Below are 21699 nucleotides of genomic sequence, written 5' to 3'. Positions count from 1 at the left end.
TCCAAACTTGTCTCCAATTGGGCACATGTGGGATATGATGGGACGAGAAGTGACTCGTACAACTCGTCAAGCAAAACTCTTACAGAAATACGTAAAAAGGTCGGGCAGGGGTGACATAACGACACCAGGACAGTATTCTCCATCTGTACGATCACTTGCGTGCCGAAGTCAGCCCGTGCACTGCCGCCCGTGGAGACTACACCGCATACTAATTGGGTGTTTCAGCATGGGTTGGTACCTGGTACCTCAGAACCGCTTGCGCTATTTATCTGTAAATGTAATCATTTCGCATACTCCATATGCACTGTTACAACAACAAATCCTGAGAGAATTGGAAGCCTGTAAAAGGATGTACTAATTTTTTTCTGGCAGTATATATTGCTCTGTAATACAGATACACCCATATCCCGACCGTAGCTGGTTTAAAAGAAAATTCCATTCGCCAAAGAAAGACAAAAGAACATGGAGCTCCTCTTTGGTGTCTTTCTCTAAATGAATACAACAGACATGACTGACCTACAACGCGATATTGGCACGAACGAGCACTTGAAATATACAAGGGATGGACAAAAATATGGAAACGCCAAAGCACAACACATTACCGTGCCAAATACGGCATAGGAAATTTGTTTGCATCCAAAACAGTTTCCAGTCGTCTCGGAATGGATAAATACAGGTGTTGTGTGGTTTTCAAGCATATATTATTCTTTCTTCCTGCAAAATAGTGGCAAGTTCAGGTAAAGATGATGAAGGTGGGCAGCGATAGAGCATTCTTCTCTTCAACGTAGACCACAAAGGCTCAGTCATACTGAGATCATATGACTGTGGTGGCCGGGGGCTACGTGACAATTAATCATCGTCCTCACAAAACCGGTCATGGACGATGTGACCTGCATGAACAGGGACCCTGTCGCCTTGGAACACAGCAGCACTACTGAGAAACAGACATTGTACTTTGGGATGAGCCAGATCAGCCAAAACTGTTTCGTAATCCCTGGCAATAATGTGACCTTCAACAGTAATCATGGGGCCCATGGAATACCAGGAATACCACCGAACCCCTACCATGTTTCACTCTTGGAACTAAACTCGGCCAGAGGTTGGCAACAGTGTGAGACAACAAGCATCCGACCAAATGACATTCTTCTGCAGCTCTGTAGTCCAGTTCTATGGCTTCGGTAGCATGTTTTTCTGTTACGGAGATTTGTAGCGTTGGTGACTGGTTTTGGAATTCCAGTTTCTCGTGCAGTTCCCAGCTTATGGCGCTCCCTTCGTGTTCATTTGGTGCTGACAGGAATCTCCAGTGCGTCATTCAGTTCTGCAGTGCCTTTTGACTTTTTCAGCCGTTGTCGTCTTATTTTTCGCCGTAATCCTCTTAAATGCTAGTCTCTTTTGTGTGACGTAGTGGATGATGTTTTTCCGCTTTCCGTGTATGCGGTACGTATCTTCGATATGAAGATCTGTAACACTTCTGCTGCCTAGCATATGAGTACCAACAATTTGCGTTCGAATGCACTGAGCTCCGACATAATGCGCTCACAACAACCCGGAACGCTGTTCTAACCACGAATGACACTTGTAATGTAGGTCCTGTTCATGGTCTAATACAACAGTGCAATCTACAGGCTTAACTAGTATCTGCATTTATGTTCAAGCATGCATTTCTCACTGCTTTTTCGTATTACTGTCCACCCCTGTAAGTTGCCCATTGAAAACGGACTCGACTGGGTGATTTTAACGGAATCTCATGACTACTGTCAACATATTTCAGACAAAACTGATATAAGACCTACACCAATAACTACAACTCAGAAGAATGGAAAAACAAGTGGGGAACAAAATTATTTATATTTGCCCTGAAGTGTTTGTCACTAGACGCCCCAGCCATTTCTATCATCTGTGTATTTTTAAGCTACCAAAATTGTGCCCATGCCGCCAGAAACTAATATAGGGCCTACGTCGTGTGAAAAGCTTACTACAAACTGAAGCTCTTCACAAGCTCAGTAGCTCTTACTAACGGGCGATGATTCTATAGTAAGTATGTCAATATTTATAGCTGAACCTTACCAGTGTTTTCGTGTCATTCTTATCTTGTGGAGAAGCTGCTGGCACCAGCGCAAATACTGGAACATGAGAAAAGAAAAGGGAAATTTGGTTTAATAATAATGACCATTACTAACCGTTTATGGAATGATACAAAAAGTGACAGATAAATCTTATAAAACATTGTTAAAACTCACAGGGCAACCAAAATAGAGAGAACAAAGTGTTCGAAAACACACTTACCTTGTTAATGCGAAGTGCCCTAAAAAACAGCGCATTCTTTCCGGTAACAATAACTACAACACAATAAAAAGAAAAACCACCAATGCACAAAGTAAAGCTCTCCTACAATGGCCACTGGCCCACAACTCATACCCTAGCGGAGACCGCGCGATATTATGTAGTATTCCACATACAGACCCCCTTTCGTACAAAATATTAAACCTAGTTTTCTAGAATAACGTTAAAAGCAGTTTTTCTGCTACTAATAAACTTCAGTCAAAAAGCTATCCATGATGCAAATCTTGTCTATGCTCCCCACAGAAAATCTGGAATACGCAATATCAAATATAACTAAAAAGTGTTCTACTTTATTCAGACAGGTGTAAGCTTTGAGACAAGATAGACAGAACCCAATGACGCTTTACGTCTCGATAAACTAAACAAACATGAATTCCCAACTCATATTGCTGAATAACATCACTCACTTACAAACAGGAATATCTTACACCTAGCAGTTAAGTGAAGCATTAAGATTCCAAGAGATAGATGCCCACACACAAAAAATATTGTCCCTAACCAAGTTATCAATGAGAAGACTGATTTGATAAACATTACTTTCCTAAAAAAACTACCACAAATTGCTCACATTTCTCAAGCAGTCTGCAGATCGAGTTACAATTCTTAAAAAGTTGTGTAGCGATATCTCCTATATATTTACTAATATTGATAAAAAGTACGTAGAAATTTTAAGCCGGCCGATGTGGCCGTGCGGTTCTAGGCGCTTCAGTCTGGAACCGCGTGACCGCTACGGTCGCAGGTTCGAATCCTGCCTCGGGCATGGATGTGTCTGATGTCCTTAGGTTGGTTAGGTTTAAGTAGATCTAAGTTCTAGGGGACTTATGACCACAGATGTTAAGTCCCATAGTGCTCAGAGCCATTTGAACAATTTTTGAAGAAATTTTATTGGCTCTACCATTCCATCAGCTGCAGTTCTGACGAACCATTGTTACTTGACAAAGAGATTCAAGATGAATGGAATCCAGGTAGCACACGAGACTGTGATTTGCATACAGAACGGCGGTGGTGTGATATTTTTTGTATTTACTTATGTATCGGGTTCCGCGGGAAAATGTCAACCAGAACTACGTGCTCAAGGAACATGTCAGTGCATAGTTTACAGAATGCTGATAAGAAAATTTGTTAACCAAGTAAGTGAAGAATCAGAAGACATGAAAAAAATTGAGAGAGTATACGAATGTGAGTAAATAATAAATATGAATAAATAATAAGTTACAGAGAAAAATTCTCAACTACTGTGAAGCCAACTTAGATATGAATACTTGATTTTTATCATTCAATTTTTTCAGTTCTTCTGGTAAGTTAGTGAAAATGAAACCTGCTGTATAGTGCACACCTTGCTGTACAATGCTTTTAGGAAGTGTTATCCAACTGTATATCGCTTACCCATCATTTTTTCACTGAATGAATGTTGTAGTTTCTTTTGAATGACATAATATTGACAACAACCGATTCCACCATGGAATATGCAAGGTGATCCTTATTAGCGTTTAAAAAGCCCCGAAGCGATGTAGATGTTGCTGAGACAAGTAATATAATATAAGAGACAAAGGGTCGCAAATGCCGGGAAATACCCCAAAAACTGATGAGAAATGTTGAACATGTGGCGTCATCACATGACGTACCTCACCGCGCGTGCAGCGGTTGGGCTTGGGCGTGAAGGGATGATTGAGCGATACATTACTTGCATTCGAGCAAACGGCGCCAAATTCGAAAACCTTTGTAGATTTTATCTGTTGTAAACGTAGAAGTACAAAATTGCTATCCTCGCTGTAACCAAATAAAAGTTGTTCTTATTTACTGGTGGTAATGATGGAATTCGGAAGCTTATACCCATGTATTTGTAAATCAACGGTAGGCTTTTGTTTTACTGTACTTCATAATAAGCCAACGGAGACAGCGAGTTCGGTAAATACACTCCTGGAAATGGAAAAAAGAACACATTGACACCGGTGTGTCAGACCCACCATACTTGCTCTGGACACTGCGAGAGGGCTGTACAAGCAATGATCACACGCACGGCACAGCGGACACACCAGGAACCGCGGTGTTGGCCGTCGAAAGGCGCTAGCTGCGCAGCATTTGTGCACCGCCGCCGTCAGTGTCAGCCAGTTTGCCGTGGCATACGGAGCTCCATCGCAGTCTTTAACACTGGTAGCATGCCGCGACAGCGTGGACGTGAACCGTATGTGCAGTTGACGGACTTTGAGCGAGGGCGTATAGTGGGCATGCGGGAGGCCGGGTGGACGTACCGCCGAATTGCTCAACACGTGGGGCGTGAGGTCTCCACAGTACATCGATGTTGTCGCCAGTGGTCGGCGGAAGGTGCACGTGCCCGTCGACCTGGGACCGGACCGCAGCGACGCACGGATGCACGCCAAGACCGTAGGATCCTACGCAGTGCCGTAGGGGACCGCACCGCCGCTTCCTAGCAAATTAGAGACACTGTTGCTCCTGGGGTATCGGCGAGGACCATTCGCAACCGTCTCCATGAAGCTGGGCTACGGTCCCGCACACCGTTAGGCCGTCTTCCGCTCACGCCCCAACATCGTGCAGCCCGCCTCCAGTGGTGTCGCGACAGGCGTGAATGGAGGGACGAATGGAGACGTGTCGTCTTCAGCGATGAGAGTCGCTTCTGCCTTGGTGCCAATGATGGTCGTATGCGTGTTTGGCGCCGTGCAGGTGAGCGCCACAATCAGGACTGCATACGACCGAGGCACACAGGGCCAACACCCGGCATCATGGTGTGGGGAGCGATCTCCTACACTGGCCGTACACCACTGGTGATCGTCGAGGGGACACTGAATAGTGCACGGTACATCCAAACCGTCATCGAACCCATCGTTCTACCATTCCTAGACCGGCAAGGGAACCTGCTGTTCCAACAGGACAATGCACGTCCGCATGTATCCCGTGCCACCCAACGTGCTCTAGAAGGTGTAAGTCAACTACCCTGGCCAGCAAGATCTCCGGATCTGTCCCCCATTGAGCATGTTTGGGACTGGATGAAGCGTCGTTTCACGCGGTCTGCACGTCCAGCACGAACGCTGGTCCAACTGAGGCGCCAAGTGGAAATGGCATGGCAAGCCGTTCCACAGGACTACATCCAGCATCTCTACGATCGTCTCCATGGGAGAATAGCAGCCTGCATTGCTGCGAAAGGTGGATATACACTGTACTAGTGCCGACATTGTGCATGCTCTGTTGCCTGTGTCTATGTGCCTGTGGTTCTGTCAGTGTGATCATGTGATGTATCTGACCCCAGGAATGTGTAAATAAAGTTTCCCCTTCCTGGGACAATGAATTCACGGTGTTCTTATTTCAATTTCCAGGAGTGTAATAATCCCTACCTCAATGAAAACACGTAATTGCCTAATGCAATGAAAAAATTGCTGACTGCCAGACGCAAGACTCGAATTCTAAGCCCCAGCTAAAGTCGCACATTTAGGTCTGGAGCCACATCGACGTGAATACTTGACTTGGGTTGGGATGATCACGTGCGGCAGACCGATAGACTCAACCGCTGCACGTGCGGCGAGGTACGTCATCTGGTGACTTCACGTGTTGTTCGACATTTGTCATCTACTTTTCCGGTATTTCCCGAAATTTGCGAAACCATGTGTCTCTATATTAAATTAAGTGTCTCAGCATCATTTACGTCGCTTCGGAGGTTTTTAAAAGTTAACAGGAGTCACCCTGTATGTACTAGGATGCTGAGTCAGAATTCCCAGACACTTGAATAATAAACTACATGCAGATCATTCTGGCGGCCGTTTCTTCGGCTGATAATATTCTTTGGTAGTGCACAGAGCTGCTCCAAAATATCTACATCTGTATGACAACTCTGCAGTCCACACTCAATTACTTGGCACTTTCATATTTCTCGAACAGCAAATGGAAAAAAATAAACCAGATCTTTCCACTCAATTTCTTTTATTGCGACGTTTATTCCCACCTATGTAGGTGGGAGTCAACAAAATATTTTCATGATCATGACAAACAAATCCGCCACACTTCGAAATAAATTCTCTGAACGCGAATACTTGGTTTCAGCTGTATTAGGTAGACACTATAGAAGTACTACCTACTGGTGACTTATGAAAATTTGTGCCGGACTGGGACTCGAACCCGTATTTCTCGCTTATCGCCTTAACTATTTTGCTATAGACGATAACATCGTGGGTCTCGATTCCTCATTGTCTCATTATCAGTTTTGCGGGAATACAGAGCATAGCTGAGAGAATTTTGTGATGAATGTGCGAGACTATGCTAAAGGGATGTAGACAGTGTGAGACATGGAAGTTTGGATGGGTCCGCGAGGCGTGTAAGGATAGCATAATGATTAAGGCGTCCGCTCGCGATGAGCGGGAAATCTGTGTTCGCGTTCCCGGTCGGCACAAATTTTCATACGTCAACATTAAGTAGTACATCTGTACCTAACACAGCTGAAGACAAGTTACTCGCATTTAGCAAATTCATTTCGAAGTAATTTCGGACGGCTGTCTATCGTCAACAACGCCTTTCCATCCGGACATGCAAGTAAAATCCGTCACAGTTGTAAGATGCTGTTATTGACCAAAGCCTTTACACGACAATAGTCACGCCCATGCTCAAGCAACTATGTACTACTACTACTAGTTCTACTTACTACTACTATTACTGCAGCTACTAATACAACAAGTAATAGGCAAATATCTACCCTACGCTGACTTTCATAGATGTTTGCCTACTAGTTGCGTGGTTAAAAAAAATGTTCAAATGTGTGTGAAATCTTATGGGACTTAACTGCTAAGGTCATCAGTCCCTACGCTTACACACTACTTCACCTAAATGGTCCCAAGGACAAACACACACACCTATGCCCGAGGGAGGACTCGAACCTCCGCCGGGACCAGTAGCACAGTCCATGACTGCAGCGCCTCGGACCGCTCGGCTAATCCCGCGCGGCTTGTGTGGTTGTGGACGTGACATCCAACTTCTGCCAGATTTCAAATACACATCATGATGCAGCTAAGACCCCGAAACCGTGGCAGTGTATAGCGACTTCTGTCGTGGAAGACTTCGGTCAATAAAAGCATTTTCCTACTGTGGCGGATTTGTTTATCATGAACATGTTACTGAACAGTTGTGGATGTCCAACCAAAAAAAATTATGTCATAATTTTTTTTTCATATTCGGAGGACAAAGAACTGAAATTTCGTGAAAATATCTCGCCGCAATTAAAAATTCGGTTGTTTTAATGACTGGCAATCTCACTTCCGTATCGTATGCGTGTCACTCTCTCCCTTCTTTCGTGATAAAAATATAATACCGTACGAGATAAGACAGTAAAAGTAAGCAAAGTAAACTAGTCTTGTATTTCAGTCTGAGGGACAGTGCAGATCATTCTTAACGTGAAGATAGCAGAATTCAGTGTCTGCACGAGATTTTGAACGTGATACTTTACATTTACCGTCAGTCCTGATAATTTATACTGGTTGACTTCGCTGACTGTTAGAACCTTCTTGGGAAAATAAAATTTCACTTTCAAAAGACTTTCGCTTCAGAAACTGTACGAGGTGTGATCGAAAAGTAACGAGAATTTTTTAATTTCGCTGGCTTTATACATTCGATTTTCAATTTTTTTATATTATTGGTACATGTCTGATGTCTGTCTGCATTTTCAGCTGTTTTTAATATCTAGTTTATCGTCTTAAATGTTGTAAGTGTTTTTGAGTGCTCGACGAATATTTTACTTTCGAAAAAGATGAATTAAGCAATTTACATTAATTTTTTTAATGGAATAAAGTGCAGCACCTCATTCGAAATGTTGACAGTGACTTTTGGCGAATCTACTATGAGTAGGACAAGAGTTTGCGGTTAGTGTAAACGTTTCAAAGAAGGTCGAGAAGGCATTGAAGACTAAGACCGCCCTACGCCGTTAACACATCAATTACTGACCACAACACGGAAGAAGTAAAGAAAATTGTTCTGTAAAACCGTCAAATCGCCATCAGAGACGTTGCTCACGATGTCAACATATCTTTGGCTTATGCCAAGCAATTTTTTTGAATGTTTTGGGCATGATACATGTAGCAGAAAAATTTGTTCCGAAGTTGTTGAATCTGGACCAAAAAAGACGTCCCATAGAAATCACTCAGGAATTGTTGAAAGAAGTCAGCAACGATCCAGAACTTCTAAAGAATATTATAACAGGTGACTAAACATGGGTATACGGGTATGACGTCGAAACCAAGGATCAATTGTCCCAATGGAAACTGCGTGAAGGCCAAGACCGAAAAAAGTCGACAAGTTCGATCACATGTGAAGGTTGTTCTCACCGTTTGATCCGGTTACAGTGAGATAGTGAATCATGAGTCCCCGCCTCATGGCCGTACGGTCAATAAGGAGTACTGCCTGCAGGTTATGCGCTGTTTGCGTGAAGCAATTCGAAGAAACCAGTCATGGAAATTGTGTCACAATAATACGCCCGCTCACACCAGAATGCTTTTTCGTGATATTTTAGCAAAAAGACAAACCCATTATATCGGCCCAGCAACCGTATTCGCCAGACATGGCTCCCTGCGATTTCTTTCTATTCCCGAGCCTGAAGAGAACGATGAAAGGACGTCGTTTTGCGACCACTGATGAGATAAAAACGGAATCGTTGAAGGAGCTGAATACCATAACTAAAAGTGAGTTCCAGAAGTGCTTCCAATATTGAAAAAAGCGTTGGCACAAGTGTATTCAAGTTCTAAGGCCTCCGATTTTTTTTCTAATTAACTACTCACCCGAAATCGATGAAACTGGCGTTACTTCTCGGCGTAATCGCCCTGCAGACGTACACATTTTTCACAACGCTGACGCCATGATTCCATGGCAGCGGCGAAGGCTTCTTTAGGAGTCTGTTTTGACCACTGGAAAATTGCTGAGGCAATAGCAGCATGGCCATGGAGAGTGTCTTTCATTGTTGGAAAAAGCCAAAAGTCACTAGGAGCCAGGTCAGGTGAGCAGGGAGCATGAGGAATCACTTCAAAGTTACTATCACGAAGAAACTGTTGCGAAACGTTAGCTCGATGTGCGGGTACATTGTCTTGGTGGAACAGCACACGCGCAGCCCTTCCCGGACGTTTTTGTTGCAGTGCAGGAAGGAATTTGTTCTTCAAAACATTTTCGTAGGATGCACCTGTTACCGTAGTGCCCTTTGGAACGCAATGGGTAAGGATTAAGCCCTCGCTGTCCCAGAACATGGACACCACATTTTTTCAGCACTGGCGGTTACCCGAAATTTTTTTGGTGGCGGTGAATCTGTGTGCTTCCATTGAGCTGACTGGCGCTTTGTTTCGGGATTGAAAAATGGCATCCACGTCTCATCCATTGTCACAACCGACGAAGAGAAAGTCCCATTCATGCTGTCGTTGCGCGTCAACATTGCTTGACAACATGCCACACGGGCAGCCATGTGGTCGTCCGTCAGCATTCGTGGCACCCACCTGGATGACACTTTTCGCATTTTCAGGTCGTCATGCAGGATTGTGTGCGCAGAACCCACAGAAATGCCAACTCTGGAGGCGATCTGTTCAACAGTCATTCGGCGATCCCCCAGAACAATTCTCTCCACTTTCTCGATCATGTCGTCAGACCGGCTTGTGCGAGCCCGAGGTTGTTTCGGTTTGTTGTCACACGATGTTCTGCCTTCATTAAACTGTCGCACCCACGAATGCAGTTTCGACACATCCATAACTCCATCACCACATGTCTCCTTCAACTGTCAATGAATTTCAATTGGTTTCACACCACGCAAATTCAGAAAACAAATGATTGCACGCTGTTCAAGTAAGGAAAACGTCGCCATTTTAAGTATTTAAAACAGTTCTCATTCTCGCCGCTGGTGGTAAAATTCCATCTGTCATACGGTGCTGCCAACTCTGGGACGTATTGACAATGGACGCGGCCTCATTTTAAAACAATGCGCATGTTTCTATCTCTTTCCAGTCCAGAGAAAAAAAATCGGAGGCCTTAGAACTTGAATGCACCTCGTATGTGAAGTGGATTGCTTTGAAGGGGATAAAGTTGATGACGATGAAGAAGAAAGATTCTGTAAGAAAAAAAAATCCCGTTATTTTTTGATCACGCCTCGTATGCATTGCATTTTTTTGTAGGAGAAACATTGACTCTGACTTTGTGTTTTAATTTCATGACCAAAGCACAGCATAGATCATGTATTCTTATTGTTTACGGTTCTGGCCTCATTAGCCCATCTACACATCTAAAATATAGTGAGAACGATAGACATCAAACGCCCGTCAGTTGATGCAGGGTGCTGGCTATTACCCTGACCATATTTTGGATTGTAGATGTTTAATGCGGTCAGAGCCCGCGAACAGACTTCCGGTGTGGGTGCAATCAGCGCGAGGCTCAACACACACGCCTCGCTATCTGGGGACATCCGCGAGCGCCCAGCTGTGGCAGATCCTCGCAGGAAGAGCTGCTGACATGGCGCCGCACTCCTCACTCTGTCTGCCCGCTGACGTGGAGAGGCCAATACGTATTCCAAACCTCAGATCCCCTCGAGTGACATTGTTCTGCACTCGGAGTAAAGAATACAATCCTTACAGTCCGCTATTTCATTCGCACTGATTTTTATTGTTACTGTTGTTGATAATCTGCAAATCTACGCGATAGACTGGGCAATGGATCTGACAAGAAGGAATTTGGAGAAAATGGCAACGTAGTGAAGCTTCAACTGTTTTGATCAGTTCTGCAGATGGGGAGAGTCACCTGCGTTTGACTAAAGTACACGCATGACGAAGTGTAGCTTCAACTACACTTTCACTTATTAGATTAAGACACCTCGTATACAAATTGACTCAAGTAGCAGATCTTTTACCGAACCATTAACCGAGATATTGCATCGAGATTACATTTACATAATAAAATTTCGTTTCCTCTTGTAATCCGTATACCTTTCGCCATATTTTAGAAAAGAAGCATTATATTTTAGTTTACATCTACTGGGTGGGCGAGAAGTCCCCGTGCCCCTGTTATTATAGAGATTGGTAATTAAGTTATTCCATACCGATTGTTGGAATTCGTGTTTACATGTTCTCGCAGTCACAGTCGAGTTTTAATCTGTAGCTGTTGGATATGTGAGCAGTCATAGTTACACTATTGAGGAGCACTTAGTGACTACTGTGCGGGTGCACGAACAACGACACACATGGCAGACAATGAGACACGTTATATGATCATTCCAGGGGAGATTTAATAAGGCTTCACAGCTAAAGGCAACACTTCTGGATTGAAAAGGCGTACTTTTGGTTTCGACTGTTTAAAGACAGGTCGCGGCGTGTAAGAAAGGAAACATGAGAAGAAGTATGTGCCGGAGTCTCTGCTTCGATTGAACAATCTCCTATTAAGTCGACACGTAAAAGTGCCTCGCAAATCGGTATACCGAGGACAACTCACAGAACGCATATGGATGCAGCAAGACACCAAGCTTTTGTAGTGCTTTAGTTCCTAAATAAAAACTTTCCTGGGCAGTGTATATGTCATGATTCATCAGCAACACTAGCTCCCTTGAAATGTCCACCAAGAAGTCCTGTCCTCGTCACACCAGACAACTCGTTACCAGCACGTCGTTACGCCGCAAACGAAGAACTGCGCAATGCTGTCGATGGTATATCTCGCACTTTAACTTCGGACATGCCGCCGCGCGGTCTGAGGCGCCTTGTCACGGTCCGCGCGGCTCCCCCCGTCGGAGGTTCGAGTCCTCCCTCGGGCATGGGTGCGTGTGTTGTCCTTAGCGGAAGTTAGATTAAGTAGTGCGTAAGTCTAGGGACCGATGACCTCAGCAGTTTGGCCCAATAAGACCTTACCACAAATATCCAGTTTCGGACATGCCCAAAAATATGTCAAGAAGAATATGCAGGCGTATGGAAATATGATACTGTATGATGGGGAATATACCGATATACACTTTATACGTAAGTAAGTACTTACGCTACAACAAATAAATTAGCATTCGCTACTAGGGTTACGGGGACTTCTCGCTCACCCCGTATGTCTTTACATCGCAAGCCATTTTGCACTGTGTGGCATAGGATGCTTCGGGCGCAATTATCATTCCTCTCCTTTCGGTTTCCGTTCGCGGATGGTGCTCGGTAAACCTCCATATGAGCTCGAATCCATCTATGTTATGGGCTTTCTCACTAAGAAAGGTGTATGTGGGAGGAAGTAATGTTTTTCTCTATTCTTGTTGGAATGTGCGTCATCGGAATTTCAATAGCAAATCTCTCCGTGAGGGACAAGTGATGTCTTGTAGTGTCTCTCACTGAAGTTGAATGAGTATCCCGCTGACGTCCCCGCGTTTATCATAGGATCTTACATGTTAAGGTTTATTCAAAAGATTGTTTTAGTGCTGGACTATCCCTGAGTTACTATTTAGTGGTAATTGCCTCATATCGAAGAATGGCTTTTTGACACTTTGGCTCTGAGCACTATGGGACTTAACAGCTATGGTCATCAGTCCCCTAGAACTACTTAAACCTACCTAACCTAAGGACAGCACACAACACTCAGCCATCACGAGGCAGAGAAAATCCCTGACCCCGCCGGGAATCGAACCCGGGAACCCGGGCGTGGGAAGCGAGAACGCTACCGCACGACCACGAGATGCGGGCTCGAAGAATGTGTCAGAGTATAGTACCTACTAAGTATACACAGGGTTAGACAAAAGTCTGGTATGGGGCGTCTGGTATGTGTGTCTACATGTTGGGGCACAACTTATAGGAGCTATGAAGATAGATGCGGCCATGATGAAGTCCGTCATCTTGCATTTGGGTTACGTGCTTCAAATGTGAAGCCACATCACTTTGAACTGCCTCTTTCTCAGGAATACACATGTGGAATTTGTTTTAAGATATCTTTATTTATGTAGAAGTTATGTCACGTTAAAGTTTGAAATTGCACGGTGATCAATTCTGTTTACTGTTGCAGGTGATCCACAGTGGCACATACACAACATGAAGGCATTGAAATTGTGTTAATGAGTGGTGGACGAAGTACCAGAGTGACTGCTGCTGACTTCAATGCCCGGCATCCTAGAGAAATGTCATTTCAAGTATGACAGTATCCAAGTTATTGGACAAATTTCGTGCCACAGATTATGTGGTGGACGAGCCACGCAGAGAGCGTCCAGGGACAGCCACAGACGAGGAGACTGCAACATCAAATGTGGCATCGTGTGCGAAAAGTCCACATAGCAGTTCCACATCGCAGTACGCGTCGGTTATCAGTCATATCCGGAGTCGGTCAGCCCTCAATCCTGTGGGCGTTGAACACACACACACATGGCACCTGTACAGCTTACAGTTGTTACATCATGTCACTGAGAATGACTCTGATCGGCGGATGCAGTCTGCAGAATCAGCTCTGAATCAGTGTAACATGAATCCAAACTTCATACTACAGGTGTTTTCCAGTGACTAGAACTTACACCTCTTGATTTTTGTCTGTGGGAACATTTGAAATCCATTTGAAGTCAACTGAGTATGAGGTAAAAATCAACAACGTAGCCCATCTTTTCCGGCGTACTGAGGAGGTGTGTGCCTCTGTTGACCCACGGATCCTGGGATGTGTGCAGCAGGACTGGCAAAAGAGACTCCGATTGGTGACCAGCGCAATGGAGGTCATATCTTTATTGAGCATATGCTATAATACCGACTCTGACAAGTGTCCTAAACTTTAATAGGTCATAAACCCTAGGCAAATTAAAATATCTTAAAATCGATTCCACATGTGTATTCCTGAGAAAGAAGCAGCTTAAAATGATGCGCCTTCCTATTTGAAACACTAACCCAAATGGAAGATGGCTGGATTTCAAGATGGCCGCTGCTGTCTCCGTAACTCCTATAAGTTTCGCCCTACCTATAGACACCCTATACCAGACGCCATTATGAATCCTCACACCGTTCGACTTTTAAAGGGGTGCATCCATCACAGTATTGTGTCGATAGTTATAGCCAGTCAAAAGCAGTATAGTCGATCTAGAGATAACAAATACACCTGCAGTAAACGTTTACCATAAAGGCTGCTTGACTACATATACACTATGTGATCAAAAGTATCCGGAAACCTGCCTGAAAATGACTTATAGGTTCGTGGCGCCCTCCATCGGTAATGCTGGAATTCAATATGGTGTTTCCCCATCCTTAGCGTTGATGACAGCTTCCACTTTCGCAGGCTTACGTTCAATCAGGTGCTAGAAGGTTTCTTGGGGAAGGGCAGCCCGTTCCTCCCGGAGTGCTGCACCGAGGAGAGGTATCGATGTCGGTCGGTGAGGACTGGCACGACGTCGGCGTCCCAAAACATCCCAAAAGTGTTCTATAGGGTTCAGGTCAGGACTCTGCGCAAGCCAGTCCAATACAGGGATTTTATTGTCGTGTAACCACTGTGCCACAGGCCGTGCATTATGAACAAGTGCTCGATCGTGTTGAAAGATGCAATCATCATCCCCGAATTGCTCTTCGACAGTGGGAAGCAAGAAGGTGATTAAAACATCAATGTAGGTCTATGTGTGATAATGCCACGCAAAATGACAAGGGGTGCAAGCCCCCCTTCATGAAAAACACGACGACACTATAACACCACCGCCTCCGAATTGTTGTCACTACACACGCTGACAGATGATGTCCACCGGACATTCGCCATACCCACACCCTGCCATCGGTTCGCCACATTGTGTACCGTGATTCGTGACTCCACACAACGTCCATTGTTTACGCCTCTTACACCAAGCGTGGCGTAGTTTGGCATTTACCGGCGTGATGTGTGGCTTATGAGCAGCCGCTCGACCATTAAATCCAAGTTTTCTCACTTCCCGCCTAACTGTCACAGTACTTGCAGTGGATCCTGATGCAGTTTGGATTCCTGTGTGGTGGTCTGGATAGATGGCTGCCTATTACACATTACGACCCTCTTCAACTGTCGGCAGTCTCTGTCAGTCAACAGACCAGGTCGGCCTGTACCCTTTGCGCTGTACGTGTCCCTTCACGTTTCCACTTCACTATCACATCGGAAACAGTGGACCTAGGGATATTTAGGAGTGTGGAAATCTCGCGTACAGACGTATGACACAAGTGACATCCAATTACCTGACCACTTTCGAAGTCCGTGACTTCCACGGAGAGCCCCATTCTGCTCTTTCACGATGTCTAGTGACTACTGAGGTCGCCGATATGGAGTACCTGGCAGTACGTGGCAGCACAATGCACCTAATATGAATAACGTATGTTTTGGGGTGTGTCCGGATACTTTTGATCACATAGTGTAACTTCAGATTCTTGCTATCGTTATGCAAGATCACTCAACGGAACTAAACAATCTACGATAATTAAATTATTTATCCTCAAATCGTCCTAAAATCGTTCACTAAAATGGCACGACTAATGCAGTTGCTGTGGTAGATACCAGAAATTGTCCGGAACATTCACCACCAATCATATGATCAAAAGAAATTACACAAATTGCAGTGGTATGATCTTAAAAAGTGGTTCGATACGTTTGTTGAGAAAAAATATACTTACAAGATAAGACTTTAAACTATCAATTAGAAACGGCAAGCAATCTAAACATGTTATAAACCAATTTAACGCAGGCTCGCGGAGACTGTAGCGTCTCCACAGATTTTTATTTTTTCTTCAATCGAATTTTATATCTTGCTCACAAACTGCAACATCTTCTAAACTTTTGACGTTAATTAAGGCCACAGCAGCACGGTCTTTCCGAATGTGCTTATGACCAAAAAGCGATTTTTGAAGCTGGAGTCAGATGTCTTTTTTAAGCCTGCCTTTTGAGTTCTTTCGTGCCTAACACGTTTCATAATTTCATTTTCGTAGTTTTAGCTCTAAAACGTTTTGATACAATGAAATATATTTCTAACCAGGAAACTAAATACCTATTTCCGTAGTTATACCTTCAAAATTACCTTAACAGTGACATATTTTTAAAAAAAACTTTAATCCCCTACTTCACCCCCTTAGAGATGGAATTTCGAACAATCCCTTACTGAACGATTCCTACAATATAAGATCAACATTTTTACTCGAAATTTCAAGTTTCTGTCCTTAGCGGTTTGGGCTGCGCTGCGATGAGTCAGTGAATCAGTAAGGCTCTATTTCACTCCCTTAGGGGTTAAATTTCCGAAACACATAGTTTTTATATTCAAACGAGAAGCCAAATTCAAATTTTCGTTGATTTAACTTTAAAAATTCTTTCATAAAACATTTCATCCCCTATTTAAAACCGATTAGGGATTGAATTTCCAAAAATACTGAAACACCTATTTTTTGCTTGTAACCGAGGAGTCAAATACCAGTTTTCACAGATGTAGCTTAAAAAACGCTTATTAATTATTTAGAGACTATTTATTTTAAAAAGGCTTTCATCAACTATTTCACCGCCATAGGGATTAAATTTCCAAAAATGTTGAAACACATGTTTCCGTCACCGGTTTCTTCTGGCCCTATGTGGAGGCTAATCTCGGGAACTACCGTAGGGGTTTTGATGCAATTATGTGTCGTTACCTGTTCCATATTTAATTAGCATTTGGAGTGATATCTCGTGGCAATGACGGGAGCTATGAGCTGGCACCTACATAGGGGGAGTTATCTGGTGCGAAAACCCGTCAAATAAAGAGCTGCCGCAACTCTAGAGAGCAGTGAAGCTTATCTCTCTGTTCGTATATGAAGGCTGATCTCAGGAACTACTGTAGAGATTCTGATATGGTTTTCACTAATAGGCAGATTTACAAGGAAGGTTTTTATATAATTTATTACAGTTACGGCAGACAGATCATTCTGGCGTAGATAGTGCGAACCGTGCGAATTTCGAGCGGTTCGCTAGGCGTACGATAAACATATACAGTAAATATCTCAGAAATGAATCAGCAAAGGAAGACCAGACTGGAATATGCGTGAAGTATGGAATCAGCAAAACAAATTCTGTTACTAACTGCTCTCAGGCTTGGGTAGGAATGCCAGTGACTGAGATAACAATTTCCATTGGCGACAGTCGTCTTCATAGTGGAGAGCAAAGCGGGGAGGCGTTAGCTCCACTGTATCAAACAGATACAATACGATCCACATTATCTCCACGATTTTTACTGGCACAGGTACATGTGTCACTTAAGTAAAGCTTATTCCTTCTAAACAAGACTACTGGTGTTTTAACTGCAGTGTTGTTTGCATTTTATGCGTCAAGCGGGACTGTGCATAGGTGCAGTGTCTGGACTCGGATTCAGGAAGAATGTGTTTCAGAGTCCTGCTTGAACACCCGGCCTCACATTTTCCGTTATCTTCCTAAACAAATTAAGTCGAATTCCGGGATGAGCCTTTTGCAAAAGCCACAATCAGTTCCTATTTCCAGTCTTTCCCGAAATGAGAAGGTGCTCTAATGGTGTGTATTCGACTAGATGCTAAACTTTAACATTCCATTTCTCGATTCAAAGGCAAAGAATTCGGTGAGAATTTTAAGAGCAGTAAAATTTAGTTGACTTAAATTTATCCATGTTGTGTGGAATATATTGAGGTCTGAGACTGACGCGTTTCCGCAGCATGCTGCAATCATCAGATGCTTTACAGTTGAAAATACACGTATATCAATTTTTACTGATAGATTCCTCTGAAGTGTGGTAAGCAAGGTCTAACTTTGGGCAGTGCCAGAGAGGTTATTTTCCAAAATTTGTCTCTATCGAGAAAAACTGATTTATTTTAGTGAGCACCGCTGTGTGTGTGCATTATCTTAGCAACTGAAATAAGTTTTCTCACAGCAGCAAAGAACCACTGGAATATAAGCAACTGCAAGCAAAAGTGTGAACATATGGTAACATGTTCGCTTTGTGCCCTGTGTGGCAAACAAGGATATATTTAGCAAAAATGTGACTAATGACATCACTGAGATTTACTTAAACGCACAACACACGTACTGGTGGACACGGAAATATTTTTGGACAGGGGCAACTTTCGATAGATAACGTCTCTGGCACAACCAGCAAACAGACCTCACCACACTTAAAGGAATGTATAGCAAAAAAATTAACATATATGTAACTGTAAAGCACCTGATTATGGCAGCGTGTTGCCGAATAAGTCGTGGTAGTTAAAAGTGCCAGTAGCTGATTCTTTTTAACGAAGTTATTGAACCACGAAGAACCATCCCACATCCCACAGCAAACGTTAGTGTGATGTGAGGGCACAGGGTCTCCCGAAAGTTCCCGTACGCCTTTGGACTGTACACTTACGGAATTAAGTATTTGTTCTGCTGATGTCTCTGCGTCGAAGCTGGTGAAAATCATTTCTGTCATGGTTGTATTGTATTATTACAGTATTGCTGTCTTTTAATTTTGGAATGATGGCTGATGTTAGCGGACTGGGTGACACTGCTAAGCAGCGATTAATGGCGTTTGCGTGGGTGTTCGAACGTCCATGGACGTGTCAGAAATGGTATTCACAATTATTAATATAGTAAGTCACAATATTCCAGGCCACGAGATTAATGTACAATTACTCGTCGGATGAGCTCTCGACATCACATGTTACAGGATGGTATTTGTCATGCAGGCATGGAAAACATTACAAAAGGTGTAGAAAGTTTGAAGTAAATGTGTGATCCCAACGTCGTGGCCTCCCCTTGTAAGCCAAGGGAATTATGGATCATGTGTGAAGTTCCAGCACACTTCGCTGTTTAGGAGCATGTGTTTCTTGATGGACTGGCCGTGGTTTTAACCAACATCAACATTTCCATTGAAACGCTGTGAGCGAAGCCAGCGCCTTACCGTGTTGGATAACTCATTGTGGTGAATAATCATGTCCTATGTGCCTCAACGTCGCTACAAGAATAATGATGAACTGCCCTAGGTATATACTCTATACTGTTTCGACCTTAGGTTATGAGGACTTCTCGGACATAACGCAAGCAGCCCAATTATAGAACGATTCTCATAAAAAATGTGATCAAATCAGCAACACTGATACGGGTAGTTTTGCCTTGTTCTATTGGCTCAAATGGCTCTGAGCACTATGGGACTTAACTTCTAAGGTCATCAGTCCCCTACAACTCAGAACTACTTAAACCTAACTAACCTAAGGACAGCACACACATCCATGCCCGAGGCAGTATTCGAAACTGCGACCGAAGCGGTCGCGCGGTTCCAGACTGTAGCGCCTTGTTCTATTCATTTATGCTAACATCACCGTTTAATGATGGACTGTATGCAGAGAAAATTCCATAACAGAGAATAAGGGTAAAAGTTGGCAACTCAACAACTCACCCAATAGAATTTACGAATTCGGCACCTGAGGAGCACAGATTTAGTATTAGTCTCAGAGTGCTTGGAGGTAGATATTTGCGTCGCAGTAGCAATCGGAAACACTGTGCCCCGATTTGTAATTCTATACGAAACTATTAGAATCAGAAACTGCACAGACTTTTCCACTACTTACATGCACAGCAGACTTATATAGACCGCATTTGCGAAAGAAAAACATATTCGTTCGAAAACCAGTCTATGGTTTTTACAGCCCATCCAAATCAATGTGGGGTGTCAAAATTGCTTACAGTATGTACCAACTGCTGTAAGCGGAGCTGCGAACCGTAAATCACGTTATCGGAGAGCAGCTACTGGCATCTCTCCAGTTCTAACCAATTCAGACGGTTTAGGGAACAAATACCAGTACACAGCAATGAAATTGTGAATAATAACATGAGGCATCGTACTTATCCAATAATCATTGACAGAACGGAAAATGCAGGCTCCATATAGTACTTGTGACACTTACCCAGCAGCACCGAAGCCAGGCACAACCGATTCCCGCGGCGGCACATCTTCATCTGAGTTCGCGACTTCCGCCCTGCTATCGCTGCCGCCTCTGTGCTCGTAAAAGAATGCCATACAGTGCGGAGTTCTTTGTTTCATTCTGTTATAGTAAACCGTCCCCGTTCTTACATTCTTTGACTCGTTTATTCCCTTGTAATGTAATTCTTTGCGTACCATATTAAGTCTAAACCGCCGTTGATAGCCAAGAGCACGTAAGCGTACATATTACCACCGCCATCTATACAAGTGTTTGTGTCTTCAGTGCTTTGACTGGTTTGATGCGGCCTGCCACGACTTTCCTTCCTGTCCCAATCTAAGAGTAGCACTTAACCCTGCGTTCTCAATTATTTGTTGGATATATTCCAGTCTCTGTCTTTCCCTACAGTTTTTACACTCTAAGAGCTCCCAACAGTACCATGGAAGCTATTCACTGATGTTTTGACACACACTCTATCGTTATGATCCTTTTTCATATCAATGTTTTCGATATTTTCCTTTCTTGCCTCAGTTTGTGGAGACCCACCCCATTTTCATCTTATCAGACCAAGTAATTTACAGCATCCTTCTATTGCACCGTATCTCAAGTGCTTCGATTCTCATATTTCCAGGTTTTCCCAAAAGTCCCAAAGTCATTTCCATGTGACGCTGTGCTCCAGACGTGCATTGTCAGAAATTCCTTCTTCAAATTGAGGCCAATGTCCGACACTAGTAGAGAATTTTGACCTGGAATGCCCTCTTTGCCCGTGCTAGTATGCTTGTGAAGTCCCCTTGCTTCGAAGTCAGCAAAATTCCTTCACTTCTTCTACTTCGTGGTCCCAGTTTTGTTAGTAATTTTATCACTACTCTCGTTTCTGCTACTCCTCACTATTTTCGTATTCCTTCGGTTCACTCTCAATCCAAAGAGTGTGTCGTAAGACTGTTCATTCCATTCAACGTATCCTGCAAATATTCCTCACTTTCACTGAGGACAGCAATGTCATCAGCGAATCTTTTCGTTCATGTTTTTTTAACCTAGAATTTTAACCCCACTCTTGAACCTTTCTTTTAATTCCGTCATTGCTTCCTCGACGTTCAGACTGAATATTCTTTTCAATCCGAGCACTTCGTTCTTGGTCCTCTATTCTTCTCGGTTCCCCTAATTTTTGTATATTACCCACCTTTCCTTACTTATCCCTAATCTCGAGTGATGACGCTGAGTTATGTTTCACCTTGTTTCCAGAATAAATTTCAAAATAGTAATTAATTTCGTGTTTCCATCCCGTAATTTGTACCTGGAACACAACTAAGCTATCAAAAGCGCTGCCATGTGTCAGATTTCCTTGACTCGACTGTAGGAGTGTCTTAGTCATGGAGGTAAAAAAAATAGAGGTGGCATCACGACATAAACTTGAAGCCGATGTCCTCCATCTTAACTTGCCCAAAACATTAGGTTCAACGCGGTGACACTTCCACAAGATGCCACTCTGTGTCGTATTATTAGAGCAAATACACATTCAAGAACA

The 21699-nt window shown here is 43.5% G+C and overlaps 1 protein-coding gene across 1 annotated transcript in view; it reads right to left on the bottom strand.

The window, feature by feature from the left end:
* LOC126091344 (proclotting enzyme-like) overlaps nt 1-20205 on the bottom strand; it is a 91242-nt gene extending 71037 nt beyond the window's left edge. Inside the window, exons 1-2 of the mRNA XM_049907058.1 lie at nt 20160-20205; nt 2068-2123 (exon numbers count right to left, since the gene is read on the bottom strand). Of these exons, the coding sequence (XP_049763015.1) occupies nt 2068-2123; nt 20160-20205 (102 nt within the window). The remainder of the gene's footprint in view (nt 1-2067; nt 2124-20159) is intronic.
* Nucleotides 20206-21699: the final 1494 nt, after the last annotated feature.

The sequence above is a fragment of the Schistocerca cancellata genome, chromosome 1, assembly GCF_023864275.1.
Source record: "Schistocerca cancellata isolate TAMUIC-IGC-003103 chromosome 1, iqSchCanc2.1, whole genome shotgun sequence".
NCBI lineage: Eukaryota > Metazoa > Arthropoda > Insecta > Orthoptera > Acrididae > Schistocerca > Schistocerca cancellata.
The sequence above is the reverse complement of the archived record's forward strand: the minus strand, read 5'-3'. Positions and strand labels throughout refer to the sequence as shown.